We start from the raw sequence: 14,128 nt of genomic DNA, 5'->3' as shown, positions 1-14,128 counted from the left end.
TATTTTTATTATCGAAGGAGAACTTCACACCAGAGCACCAGCATTCCATTGCTTCCAAGCAAGAGCATTCAATGTCAGGCATCTCCTGACAGGGATCACCTTTGGAAAATGAAAGACCAGTGAAAATTAGAATTACAAGTGATCTCCTCCTTCTCTGTTTTCTTGAAGGCCCAGTTGGGTGGAAGCAAACCTAATTATTTCTTTATCACATCTAAAATACCCAAAAAGCCCAAGCCAAGCCTTGCTTTAGGTCGATGAATTACTTGGAGGAGAGACCAGCCTATTTCTAACCTACACTATTAATTATAGGGCACTTGTAAAAAAGAATTAAGCCTGGAAATGCAGCTGGCAAGCTAACACCTAATTCAGTAAATAATCGAGAGTCAAACCATTATTTTCCTGAAAACTCGAAATTGTTCAAAGTACTTTCCTGATTAGCACCTAAATAATAAAGTAATTATGTAATTAGTAATTAATTTGTCACTTCAGGACGTAATTTAATTTATTATCTTTTCTTTAAAGCTTGACACCAGAGGTAATAGAGGCTGTGGCTGTGTTAACTGTGTTTCAGGGGCAGGGTTGGCAGGAGGTGCCACTGGAGATGAGCTGACATTCCATAATAGGGAGGGAGGCCTGGATGTTAGGATTTCAGGATTCTTTTGAAAGGATTTGGAATGATTTGTGCCATGATTTGAGTGTGTTAGATACTGGATGAGAATTGAATTTCATGAAGATGGTGTATGTGTGAGTGCCCTTCTTAATTCATTCAATATTCTATCCAAGTGCCTCCTGTGCCCACACTGAGCTAAGAGCTTTGGGGATTGTCAGAGAAAGTGCTCTTGTCATGGTCTTGTTCTTACGAACTTCCATGTGTTTGTGTTGGCCTGGAGGTGCATGTGCATCTTCATTCATTTTACTCCTTTGTCCATTCAGCAGATGTTTGTTGAATACGATGTTATATGCCAGGCATTATGCTAGAAGCTGGGCATACAGTGGGATTTACAGAAAAGTATCTGCTCTGAAGGAGAGTTAGTGACAAGTGCTTTAAAGAAAATAAGTCTAAAATGCTGGAGATGCTGAGAGTGCCATGTTGGATAGACTGGTTGGGTAAAGCAGAGATGGCATGTCAGCAAAGGCACGTACTGAAGGAATGTGATCTGGGTGTGCATAACCTATGGGGAGAATGGCAGGGGCAAAGGTCCTGAGGCTGGATGTTCTTGGAAGACAAAGGAAGACAAAGACCACTGTGGTTAGAGCACAGCAAAGGGGGAAATGTGATCGAAGATGAGGTTGGCCTCGGAATGGGTGATGAAATCTAAAGCTCTCTGACTAGTTCTCAGGGCAGTGCTGCCAGGAGAGGAGAGACCCTTCTCAAAGCTTTTCATCTGTGCCTCTGAGGCTCCTGGGGAGATGGTAATAAAGATAGTAATGGCAAAATAACCAACATTTTCATGTTTACATTTTACACCATCCTTTTCATAATTTTTATCTCATTTACTCTTCACATCAGTTCTGGAGGGTGGGGGATTTAGGAAGCCCAGAGAGGCTGAGTAACTTGCTCAGGGTACAAAATAAGTGGGAGCCTGGCAAGTGGGTACTTGAGATGAGCTAAGTGACCTATTCTATCTGGACTGTGCAGTTCCAGGCTGGGGTTCTGATTTGGGCCGTCAATTCAGAGACTACCAACTGACAATCCAAGGCTTCAGATCACTTCTATAAGCAACACAGACACATGAGACATTAGTCTCTTTTCATTCATTCATCAGTTCATTCATTCATTTATAATATTTTATTTCTATTGAGAAAATACTGGCTTACAGCACTTTATTTGTTTTAGGGGTTTAGGTTCATATCTCTTCAGATGTGTGTCACCACACCACACCCACAACCAGATCCCCAATAGTCCTTAACCATAGTCCATTCGGCCCTTTCCACCTTCCTTTTGCTGTGCACAAACTTGAGTTTGATGTGGTTCCATTTGTTTATTTTGTGTTTGCTTCCCTTATTATTGGAGTTAAGGCTCCAAAGACATCATTGAAGCCAATGTTGTAGGGTGTTTTTCCCATGTTTTCTTCTATGTATTATACAGTTTCAGGTCTTATATCTGAGTCTTTATTTTGAGTTAGTTTTTTGTATGGTATCTGATAGTGGTCAAAATTCATTCATTTGCATGTAGCTGTCTAGTTTTCCTACCATTTGTTGAAGAGGATTTTATTTTCTCCACTGTATAATCTTGGCTCCTTTGTCATAGATTAACCGTCCATATAATGTGGGTTTATTTCTGGCCTCTTAATTTTATTCTATTGGTGTCTGTGTCTGTTTTTATTCCAATACCATACTGTTCTGATTATTATAGCTTTGTAGTATATATGATGTCTGGGAGTATAGTAAATACCTCCATTCTGTTTTTCTCAGGATTGTCTTGGCTATTTAGGCTCTTTTGTGGTTCCATGCAAATTTCAGTAATGTTTATTTTATTTCCTTGAAGAATGCCATCAAAATTTTAATAAGGATTAGAATGAATCTGTATATTGCTTTGGGTAAGATGACCATGTTAACAATGTTAGTTCTTCCAACCCAAGAGCAAGGGATATATTTACATTTCTTTGTGTCTTCTATTCTTTTAAGGATGCCTTATAATTTCCCTTGTACAGGTCTCTCCCCTCCTTTGTTAAATTTATTTCTAGCCACTTAATTCTTTTTGATGTGGCTATTAATGATGATATTTTCTTGATTTACTTCCCTTTTAGGTGATGGTGTAGAGAAATGCCAAAGGCATTTGTATGTTGATTTTGTAACCTGCCATTCTACTGTAAAGATTTATTGTTCCTAATAGTTTCTTAGTGAAGTCTTTAGCATCTTCTATGTGTATTATCATGTCATCTGCAAATAGTGATAATTTTCTCCTTTTCTAATTTGGATTCCATTTATATCTTTCTTTTGCCTAATTGCTCTGGCTAGGACTTTTAATATGTTGTTGAATAGTTGCGGTAAAAGTGCATGTCCTTGTCTTAGGGCAAAAGATTTCAGTTTTTTACCACTGAGAATGATGTTAGCTATGGTTTTGTCATACATGGCCTTTATTATATTGCCATATGTTCCTTCTATCACCCCTTATTGAGAGTTTTTATCATAAATGGATGTTAGACCTTGTCAAATGCTTTCTCTGCGTCTATCAATAGGATCATATGTTTTTATCTTTCTTTTTGTTGGCGTGATGAATTACATTGATTGATTTGCAAATGTTAAACCATTCTTACATCCCTGGAATAAATCCCACTTGGTCATGGTGTATGAATCTTTTAGTGTGTTGTTGAATTTAGTTTGCTAAGATTTTGTTGAGGATTTTTATGTTTATGTTTATCAGGGATATTGGTCTGTAGTTTTCTCATCTTTTGCTGATGTCTTTGCTTTTGATATCAGGATAATGTTGGTCTCTAAGATGTATTTGTAAGCATTCCCTTTTCTTCTATTTTTTTGGTAAGACTTTGAGAAAGATAGGTATTTGTTCATCTTTGATGATTACTCACTTGTGAAACCATTAGGTCCTGAGCTTTTGGGTTTTTTTTTTTGGGAAACTTTTGATTATTGTTCAGTTTATTTGCTTGTTATTGGTCAGTTCAAGTTTTCTATTTCTCCTGATTTAGTCTTGATATAGTGTATCGTTCTAAGAATTTGTCCAGTTCTTCTGGATTTATTGGCATAAAGATGCTTATAGTAGTCTCTTAGGCTCTTCTGTCTTTCTGTGATGACTATTGTAACTCCTCTTTCATTTCTGATTCTATTTATTAGTGCTCTCTCTCTCTCTTTTTCTAAGTGAGATTATTTAAAGTTTGCATATTTTGTTTATCTTTTCAAAGGACCAGCTTTTGGTCTTTTTGATCATTGATTATCTTTTTTTTAAAATTTCTGTTTTGCTTATCACCACAGTAATTTTTATTATTACCTTCCTTTTATTGACTTTTGGTTTCATTTGTTCTTCTTTTTTCTGGCTCCTTATAATATTAGATTATTTATTTGAAATCTTTCTTGTTCCTTGATGTAGGCCTTCTATTACTACTTACTTCAGCCTAGTGTTGCTTTTACTGTGTCCCATAGGTTCTGATAGCTCGTGTCTTCATTTTCAGTTGTTTCCAGGTACTTTAAAATTTCTCCTTTGATTTCATTTTGTTCCATTCCTAGTATCTTGTAAATCTGTATTGTTAGATACTTTTCCTGCTTTCTTTTTGTGGTTGATTTCTAGGTTGATACCACTGTGGTCAGAGAAGATACTTGATATGATTTTAAACTTCATGCGTTTATTGAGACTTGTTTTATGACCCAGCATGTGGTCTATGTGCACTTGAGGAGAATGTGTACTCAGTTTTTTTTTTTTTAAAGATTTATTTATTTATTTATATAAGCGCTGGGTACAGTCAGAAGTGCTGGAGGGTGAGAGAATTCACCAGAGCCAGAGGGGAGAGCAGAGCAGACTGACGAAGTACACTGCTGAGGGGAGCAGCAGGCGGCAGGAGAGGTCTGTGTGCCATGTGGGACCCTAGACCGGTGGCCGGGGATCGAACCAGCGCTGCAGAGGCTGTGGGCAGCTTCGCAGCCCAGCGCTCAACTGCTGTGCCACCAGGGAAGGCCCTGTACTCAGCTTTTTTGGGGTGCCATGCCCTATAAATATCTGTTAAACCCATCTGCTTTCATTCTTTGTTTAAGGTTATTGTTGATTTTCTCTCTAGTTGATCAGTTCATTGATGTAAGTGGGGTGTTAAACTCCCCTATTACTATTGTATTGCTGTAAATGTCTCTTTTTAGGTCTGCAATAATTGCTTTATATATATTTGATGCATCTTTATTAACTGCAGATGCCACGTCTCTTAAAAACTGATTATTGGAGTTTTAGTCAAAACTCCAATGCAAGTGGTGGTGAGACACACTGGCATATCAAAGGATTAAAAAGGGGGAAGTTTGTACAGTGGAAGCCTGATGGGAAGGAAGGGGAATGATTTTTCTCTGCAGAATCTTGGAAAAGGAAGATTCTGTGTAATCTTGACCTGTGATCTGCAGGCTTAGATGGGGCTCAGATGGTGCAGGTCCCAATATGAGGCCTGGCAGGGCTGAGGTTTATGGAAAGAGGGGCCTCTCTATCTTAGTGACTGTGAAGAAAAAGAGTGAAAGATGATGAAACATCTGTGGAGCTAGTGAAGGCCAGGAGATCATTGTCTTATTTGTCCACATGTCTCTAATGTAGAGCACTTACTTCCCAATAGATGCTCATAAAACATTAGTTTATTGGGGGCCTCTCTGGTGCCCTAGGAGTTAAGTCTCAGCACTATCACCATGATGATAGCCTAAGTTCGATCCCTGGCCAGGGAGCTAACCCACATGGTGCAGCAGACCTCTCCTGTCTTGTCTGCTGCTCCCTTTAGCAGTGTATTTCAGTAGATCTGCCTTTTCTGCTCCCCACTGTGTTTCTGGTGAATCCTCTCACCCCCCTGCACCTCTGACCTGCACCCCAACTCTTCCACACAAAAACAAATAAATAAAATAAAATAAAAAGATGTTAGAGAACATTATAAAAAAAATTAGTTTATTGGGACTTAGCCAACTATAGTAGAAAATGTTTGGAATTTGGATCCAGTCAATCTGACTTTGAATTCTAGGTCTCCTCTGCTGTGAGTGTGTGGGCAGGGTTTTGCCTATTTCCACCTTCTCACCTTTATCCTTCCCCTTTGTATTATACCTGAGCATACCAGGCCCAGTGCCTGTGCTGTGGGAGCCATGTGCAGGCAGCCTGGCTTATTCCACCTGCATTTTGTCTCTTTGCAGCTCCTCCTACCTTTACAGAAACACCCCCCCAGTACATTGAGGCCAAGGAGGGTGGCAGTATTACCATGACCTGCACAGCTTTTGGGAATCCCAAGCCCATTGTCACCTGGCTCAAGGAGGGGACACTCCTAGGTGCTAGTGGGAAATACCAGGTGAGTGTTGTTCTCTGTTGGGGCCTCTGTTTTTGCTCCTTGGTGGCCAGCCTTCCTTTGCCCCTTTTTCTGTCTCCAAGGTATTCCCCACCTCCTTTCATGTGACTGGGAATGTACTGTAAAGGTGTGAGTGGGCATGAAAACATCAGGCATCCTGGCTCTGCCACAGGCGTGGTGTCTGTGTTGTTGGAGAGGGATGGAAAATGAGGTACCTGCCTCCATATCCCCAGGTGCCCAAATGTGAGAGCCCTGGGTCATCTCCTCCTAAGGCGGTTGTTGGAGAGAGCCCTGGGCGCTGAGCTCCATCTCTCCTGGCCCTAGGTGAGTGACGGCAGCCTGACGGTGACATCAGTGAGTCGGGAAGATAGAGGAGCCTACACCTGTCGTGCATATAGCATCCAGGGGGAGGCCATCCACACCACCCACCTGCTTGTCCAAGGTAGGACCATCGCTCTGGCTTCTTCATGCCCCAGGTACGGGTAGTACAACGGGAGTGAGTGAAGAGCTGGGTGGGACACCTCTCTCTGGAGCTCCTACAGTGGCCTGCTGTCGTGGGTGGCTCCATGCTGGGTGATTTCCACTTTCTCTGTCCAGATAGTATCCTGCCATGCCCCCACCTTCCCCAGGGAATAAGACCTCTCTCCGGTCTCCATCCATTAGTGATGGAATCAATAAATAAAGATAAGAGTCCAGTCCAAACCCCAAATATTTAAATAACGCCAAGGGTATTTGGCAGGAGTGGGGTATGTACGATCAGCAGTAGGAGGTGCCCGTGCCTCCTTGGGGCCCAGAGTCCCACAGAAGAGAAAGGGTGGTGTCTGGGTGGTAGGTTCTCTCTTCTGCACTGAGTCAGGCCACCCACTCTACCACCACCTGCAGGGGAAACCACAGGATAGGTGGTGGCTGTCCGGCTGTCTAGCTCTCTAGCTGTCCAGCTGTCTGGTCTGTCAGGCGCCGTGGTGCAAGCTCTTCTGGCTTCCTCCCAACTTGGAGTGCTGAGCTGCAGCATGGCCAGAGGCCCCTGCAGCCTGTAGGAGAGCTGCCCTCTGAGAAGAGGGCCAGGTGGCAGTGCGGCCTGTCTGGAAACCAGCACCAGGACTGCTGGAATTTCACCCTCTATTTATTCTGCTCTCCCCCTGCCTCCTCTCCCCCAAGCTGCCCTCTTAACCTCTGGTTGGTAAGCAGCACAAGCCTCTTACTCCTCTGGAGACAAGATTATTCCTAGCTCTGGCTGGAAGAGCGGCCTTTGTCCCTCCTGCATGTCTCCTGCTCAGGGCTCCGCTGGAAGGAAGGGTGGGCAGGAAGGGCTGCGTATGTGGGTGCACGCCTTTGTGCAGGCATGCATGGGTGTGTGTAGGGGGTTAGATGCCTAGTTTGGGGAGCCAGGATATATAGTGGGGTTGTGCACGGGGTGGATACAGGTTTGCTGCTGGCTCTTGGGAGGGGGTGGCGCATAATATGGGCACACCCCAGGACTATTTGCATCTCTGGGACTTGTAGAGAGAATAAGAACAGAGACTGATGAGGGAAGCATCTCCATGACAACTGCCCTGGTTGTTCTGTTCACCCTGGGCCAGTGCCACCCCTAGCTCTCTCTCCCAGGGTTTAGGGTACCCTTCCTGAGACATTTCAGAGTGTTCTAGGTGGCCCTGTCTTCCCCCTCCCTTACCAGGTGAGGTCATGTTTGTTTCCTGTTTCCCCAGGGCCTCCCTTCATAGTCTCCCCTCCTGAGAACATCACTGTCAACATTTCCCAGGATGCTCTGCTCACCTGCCGGGCCGAGGCGTATCCCGGCAACCTCACTTACACCTGGTACTGGCAGGACGAGAATGTCTACTTCCAGAAGTGAGCACCACCTGGCCCTGCTGGGATCCCCAGTCAGGCCTCCCCCCACCCTGTATGGTTTTTGAGCAGGGGCTCCATGAGGAAGCCAGGGGCTTGGAGAGGGTGTGGTCAGGTCCGTGTCTCCTGGGTGCTAAGGCCAGCCTCTGCACATAGGGGTCTTCTGAAGGACCCAGGTATGGGAGGAAGATCCAGGTCTCTTTACCTCGTCTATGGGTGAAGGATGCCTTGCTCCCTTGCTCTGGACTCCTGCCTACCTATCCCCCCCTTGTCTTTGTAGTGACCTGAAGCTGAGAGTGCGGATCCTGATTGACGGCACCCTGATCATCTTCCGGGTGAAGCCTGAGGATGCCGGAAAGTACACCTGTGTCCCGAGCAACAGCCTGGGGCGCTCCCCCTCTGCCTCAGCGTACCTGACGGTGCAATGTGAGTAGGGGAGTGAGAGCCCCTTTTGGTGGGAGTTCTGAAAGGTTCTGGCCACATTAACCCGGCTGGAAGCTGGGGAGCCACAGAGACTGAGTGTCATTCAAGAGAATGTGGGCAGAGGAATGACTGAGGGAGGAGATGGGATCTGAGCTTGTTCGGGGAGCTTGACCAATGCTGGCTGGGCCTCTCCTCGGGCCAGCACCACAGGGTGTGTTAGGTAATCCATCCATCAGCCGGTCTAGGTTGGCTTCAAGGACAGGCAGCCTTTCTGAACAATTGTCCTTTCTCTGAAGGCTCGGCGCACCTCTGCCTGTACCCTAACTGAGATGTTCTCTGGTGCCTTGTTCTGTCTGTGAGGGAGTGAGCTTAAACAGGCGTAAGATCAGCTTTCCTGTCAGTGCTTCATTTACCCCACTGTGGACAGGGGGTTACAGCCCTCTTCTGGGTGACTAGATCCAGCTCTGCCAGCACCTGGCTCTCTCTCAGCTTCCTCTTTGCTCATCTCTAGGGCTGCCAGAGACCCAGATGAATGAGCCGCTCCTCATGCCAGAACAATCGAAGGCTTTTGTGTGAGCACAATAATTCAGTTTGCTAATTTTGAATACTTCAGCGTAGTCATTGCTCTCCCAACCCCCTGGCAGGCTGAGCATTGTGAGAGAGAGAGAGACAGATGAGTAATGAGGATTAATTTCTTCCTTTTGATTTGTGGATGGCCCCGTCACTCAGGCAACAAAGGCCCCACTTGGTTGCCTTAGGTGACAGGCTGTCCATCATCCCGGGCTGGTGTGGAAAACCACTCCCTCCTCAGGGATGGAGAGGCAGGGTGAGGAATGGAGACATGGTGAGGAGTTGGCATTTGAACTGAGGACAAGTGGAAGGACAAGGGGTGACCCTGGAGGCAGGGCTTATCTCCTCTCTGCCCACAGAGCTGGATATTTTCAGCCACTGGTGATAGGTGCAGCGTGGAGCCAGGCTGGGCCTGGAGCCCCGTTCAACTCCTAACCCTACTTGCTCACTGTTTGCTCATCTCTATGGGATGATTTTGCTGGTGGGGCATAGGGACCGTCGCCCCACTTCTGCTGTCCACAACTTAAATGGACTTTCAGTTTCCTATGATTTCTGTGGGGTCCATGAAAACGGTGTGACCCCAGATATCAGGTCAATCTGGCCCAGACTGGCAGAAAGAAAGAGCGAGTGTGGGGGCAGTTTCCATGGGACCCCTGTAGCTGGCTGTGTGTGTGTGTGCGCGCGTGAGCATGTGCGTGTGTATGTGCATATTTGCAGGTGAAAAGCAGTGCAGAAGGATCACTCCACCTGGAGCAGTAGCTCATCTGACTTGTGTCACCTGAGCAAGTAGGTGGCAGTGTGGAAGGAGAGAGCCCACAGGGTGGCTTCAGAAGCCTGGTGAATCAAGTCAGGATGCGGCCCCCCATCTTTGAAGCCATGGGCCACCTTTTTGCTGGGAGGGGTGGGTGGTTTCCCCATCTCTCTTGTCCTTTTTTTTTTTTTTTTTAAATCTCCTTCCTGTCTTCAAAGAGAATCCAGGGGGTGAGGTTTTCAGGTGGGTGAGACAAGGATCTTTATTTCTGCTAAAAAGAAGTGTTCAGAGTATTTCCCATTCATAAACCCTTTGAAAACCTTGGAGGGAAAAAAAAACTCCACCATACAAAAGTAGGAAGCTATGTCTAAATATATAACTCGGCCTGGTATTTATGTAATGCTGTTCTCTGAAGAGCTCCAAATGCTTAAAAGATAGCAGCTCATTCATCCTTACAGCCTCCCTGGAAGTTCTGGATCTTTCTCCTCAGTGGCCCTCAGGGGAAACTGGGGAGAATCAAGAGGTGATGACTCACCCACGCAGAGTTGTTCTCCTGAGAGCATCTTTCGGAGGCCAGGGCTGAGCCTGTGTTCCAGCAGCACAGATGGGAAACTGAGGACTGGGCAGCTGGACTGCTAGCACAACAAAAGGCGAGAAAAGAACTCCCCATGGCTGTGTCCTCATCACCTTATGTGTGAAACTGGCTTAGGTGTAAGAGGGGGCTGCTTGGTGTCCAGGAGAGATGGAATCAGGAGTGGCTAGGGGAGGAGGTGGTTGCTCTTTGGCTTCCAGGTTTGGAGGTGGGGGCTCTGGTCTCCCTAGGACTCCTATACTTTACATATTTTACCAGACTGGGAGTAACAGGCATGAAACCACTGGCAGGACCATGAGGATCTTTGCCTGGTGTTGAAATCCATGAGTTAGAAGCCTTTGAGGGCTACCGCAGATTGGGGCAGACTAGAATATGCCATTGAGGACCTCCAAGCATCCAAAACAGAAGGGAGGGAGGGAGGAGCACAGGGGATTGTGGTGATGGTGCACTGGTGAATTGGTGGAGGAAATTCTATGGGGACTACACCTGAGGGCGGAAAAGCAAATTTGGTTTAAAAATGAACAATGATGTAAAATATAAATAAATAAAAAAAAAAAGAAGTTCCTAAGAACACGTTAGTCAGGACAGACAGAAGAAGCCTGCAGCCTGCCACAGATGTGGCCTCTGGGTTATAAGCTCTCGAACTGGGGGCTTGTCAGTCTTAGAGTCTGTGGTTCTTATTACTGACAAATGGTCTGGCACCCTAGCTCTATGTGGGGTGCTGAGGACACATGTAGGACATGTTCACTGAATGGGCGAGTAGGTGTGAAAGATGGTGCCTGGGAGCCCAAGTGTCTGGGAGGGACCCCAGGGGTTTGGTGGTGGCTTGGCCGCCTGCCCAGGTTTCTCACTTTTTGATATCTCTTGTGTCTCTCTTCTCCTCCACACTATCCCTCTGCAGACCCAGCCCGTGTGCTCAACATGCCCCCGGTAATCTATGTGCCTGTGGGGATTCATGGTTATATCCGCTGCCCTGTGGATGCAGAGCCACCGGCTACCGTGGTCAAATGGAACAAGGATGGCCGCCCGCTTCAGGTCGAGAAGGTGCTAGAGAGATGCATGCTGGGCCCTCCTGACTCAGAGTCTCTGGCTCTCCTGATTCCTGCTGAGACTCCTTTTGTTCTCCCTCCTATTTCTGGGAAAACAGTGTGACTTCCTCTGTGGGTCTGCAGTCCTGTTCTCCCAGTGCTTGGCATCACCCCCGAGACTAACCCATGTCTGCCCTTACCTGCCCAGCTGGCCAGCGCGATCCAGCCCTGTCCCCATGTCCACACCCTTACCTTTGCTCCCCACTCAGTCCTCTGTGCTTCAGCAGAACCTGGGTTGGACCTTAATGGAAGATGGCTCCATTCGCATTGAGGAGGCCACAGAGGAGGCTCTTGGCACTTACACCTGTGTGCCTTACAACACTCTGGGGACCATGGGCCAGTCTGCTCCTGCGAGGCTTGTCCTGAAGGTGAGGCCTGGGCCACCAGTGGCCTCAGTGTGGGTGGGTGCACGGAAAGTCTGAAATCAGAGCCTTGCTCTGCTCTCCCTAGGATCCCCCTTACTTTACGGTGCTACCAGGCTGGGAGTACAGACAGGAGGCCGGCCGAGAGCTGCTCATCCCCTGCGCTGCCGCAGGGGACCCCTTTCCTGTCATCACATGGAGAAAGGTACCTCTGGGTTCTGGAGCTGTTGGGGACTATGGTGGCGGGCAAAAACCCAGGAACTGGCTCTGTTCTGACTGGGCCATGTGCTAAGTGCTGAGGGTGACCCCCAGAATGATGGGCATCCCGGAGGCGGGGCAGGAGGGGTGCAGGCTGAGCACTCTGGAACTGCCCCCTCCCCCCTCTTCTCAGATGCCTGAGGTGTTGGTGGCTTCTCTTCCTCCCTGTCTGCCCTGGTCCTCCCCTGCCGCCCTGCTCCTGCCCTTTTCCTTGCCCCCTTGTTTGGCCAAGGTAGGGAAGCCCAGCAGAAGCAAGCACAACGCCCTGCCCAGCGGGAGCCTCCAGTTTCGAGCCCTGAGTAAGGAGGACCACGGGGAGTGGGAGTGCATCGCCACCAACGTGGTCACCAGCGTCACTGCCAGTACCCACCTGACCGTCATCGGTACGGGGCGCGGGCTGGCGGGCTGTGATCTGGGACTAGGGACCCACGCTCTCTGTGGGCATCTTTCTGGAGTTAGTCCACCCCCAAACCAGAAGCCCGCCACATGCAGCTCAGCCCTCTGTGGACTCTGCGTCAGGGAAGGTGACACGGAGCCCGTCCTGGGAAACCTTCCTCTGACAGGGACAGGTAGATGTACTTGCTGCTGCCCTGACACAGAGCCGATGCCCCAGCGTGGCCAGCACCACCGCTCAGAGCTGTCGAGGGCTGGTGGGAAGCTGGAAGGGCCAGAGTCGGGGATGAGGGTTCCCTCGCCAAGGTCTAAGGGTCATGTCTGGTGCCCACCTTCTGCCCCCACTTCTTCTGCCTGAGTGTATGTCCTCCCGACCTCTGCTTCTGGGGACACAAGCGCTACAATATTTGAGCATTTACCACCAGTGGCACCTCATCATTTATGCTTCTGAGTAGCAGCTGGTATTTCCTAAGGGTACCGGTCACTGAGTGGGGGTTGGGGGGACCCGGCCAGCGTGACATCACTCAAACCCAAGCTGAAGTTGCTATCTGCTGTGCTGCGCCGTCTCCCACGTTGGCATTGGGGTGGAATATGGCTGTCTCTCGAGGCCAGAGAGGGACTCTGGCTTTGCCTGTGATTTTAAGGGGGAGTATTTCTGTGCTCCCCATGTGCGCTTTGGCCTGGATGATGAGGTTCTAGTTTCCCTTTGGGCCATATTCCTGAGGCTCACGCCTTGTCTCACTAGGTGACTAGACTGCACTGTGGGGCAGGTTTCCTTCTCCAGCACTGCTACCTATTAGGGATGGGGCATCAACTCCCCAGAGGACACCCTCATCCCTGATCACTCCACTTGGGGGATCGCGTTTTGTGATTATGAAGCGAGATAAGGGTGCCCAGCTTTTTGGACTCAGTTCTTTTCGGTCTGAGAGGTCTCCACTTGGTCTCCAGGCACCAGCCCCCATGCCCCGGCCAGTGTCCGGGTCCAGGTCTCCATGACAACTGCCAACGTGTCCTGGGAGCCAGGCTATGATGGAGGATACGAGCAGACATTCTCAGTTTGGTACGGACCTCTGTGAGTCACCCCCGCATGCTTTGCTCTCTGCTTCTCCCCCTACCCCCACTCCAGTCAGTGCCCCGGGGTGGGTGGAGATTGTGAGGACACGGTTCTCCTCCTGGCACACTTCCAGATGGCGAGGTGTGTTGACACAACAGTAGGTTCTTGTGGGGGCTGGATGTGTCTGCAAGGGGCTCTGGAGTCCTGTGTTCCTGGCTAGGGAAGGTTTAGGATCCTGTTTGGTGGTTGCTAACTTGACTATGCCTCTGCAGGCCTCTCTCCAGCTCAGCTCACTGCCCCTTATTTCATTCTTCAGCGTTCCTCTGTCCTCTGGAGTCTGGAAGAGATGTTTAATCTTCCAGGGCGTTGAAATATCCCAGCCTGGCATAGAATCTGATTTTTATTCTGCCTCTTCCCCAGTGGTTCTAGAAACCAGAGTGAAGTGGTGCCCTGTCCCTGACATCTACCTAACATGTTCTCTCTGGGACTCTGTGTCTTTACTGATTTTAAAGCTTTGTTATTAATAAACCAAATTGGTGATTTGAGATCTTTGCCCAAACCTTGGGATCTCAACAGTATACCGAGGACAAGAAATACAGAAAAGGCAGAAAGACAAGCCACAGCTGACCTCCTTTCCATGCCTTTTGGGGTCCTCCCTCCTCACTTTCCTATCCTGAGCCCAGAGCTGACTGCCCGCATCATGGGTGGCATCCTTGAGTGGGGAGGATGGACCATCTCACTTCCTCCTTTGCAGCCCTGTCTCAGTGGGTGCGTATTCCCCAGGGCCTGGGGAAGAGGAAGCATAGTACTCCTGTGGGGCCTCATG

At 48.2% G+C, this 14,128-nt stretch overlaps 1 protein-coding gene across 1 annotated transcript in view; it reads left to right on the top strand.

The window, feature by feature from the left end:
- Window positions 1-14,128, top strand: part of IGSF9B (immunoglobulin superfamily member 9B) — a 52,014-nt gene that overhangs the window by 15,419 nt on the left and 22,467 nt on the right. Inside the window, exons 4-12 of the mRNA XM_037505650.2 lie at window positions 5,818-5,969; window positions 6,291-6,408; window positions 7,673-7,814; window positions 8,092-8,237; window positions 11,049-11,191; window positions 11,463-11,603; window positions 11,686-11,802; window positions 12,088-12,238; window positions 13,197-13,308. Coding sequence (XP_037361547.1) covers window positions 5,818-5,969; window positions 6,291-6,408; window positions 7,673-7,814; window positions 8,092-8,237; window positions 11,049-11,191; window positions 11,463-11,603; window positions 11,686-11,802; window positions 12,088-12,238; window positions 13,197-13,308 — 1,222 coding nt within the window. The remainder of the gene's footprint in view (window positions 1-5,817; window positions 5,970-6,290; window positions 6,409-7,672; window positions 7,815-8,091; window positions 8,238-11,048; window positions 11,192-11,462; window positions 11,604-11,685; window positions 11,803-12,087; window positions 12,239-13,196; window positions 13,309-14,128) is intronic.

This window comes from Talpa occidentalis, unplaced genomic scaffold (genome assembly GCF_014898055.3).
Source record: "Talpa occidentalis isolate TD23 unplaced genomic scaffold, MPIMG_talOcc4v2.1 talOcc4.12, whole genome shotgun sequence".
Taxonomy (NCBI): Eukaryota; Metazoa; Chordata; class Mammalia; order Eulipotyphla; family Talpidae; genus Talpa; species Talpa occidentalis.
Note: the sequence above shows the minus strand (reverse complement) of the source record. Positions and strands in the feature narration are given on the sequence as shown.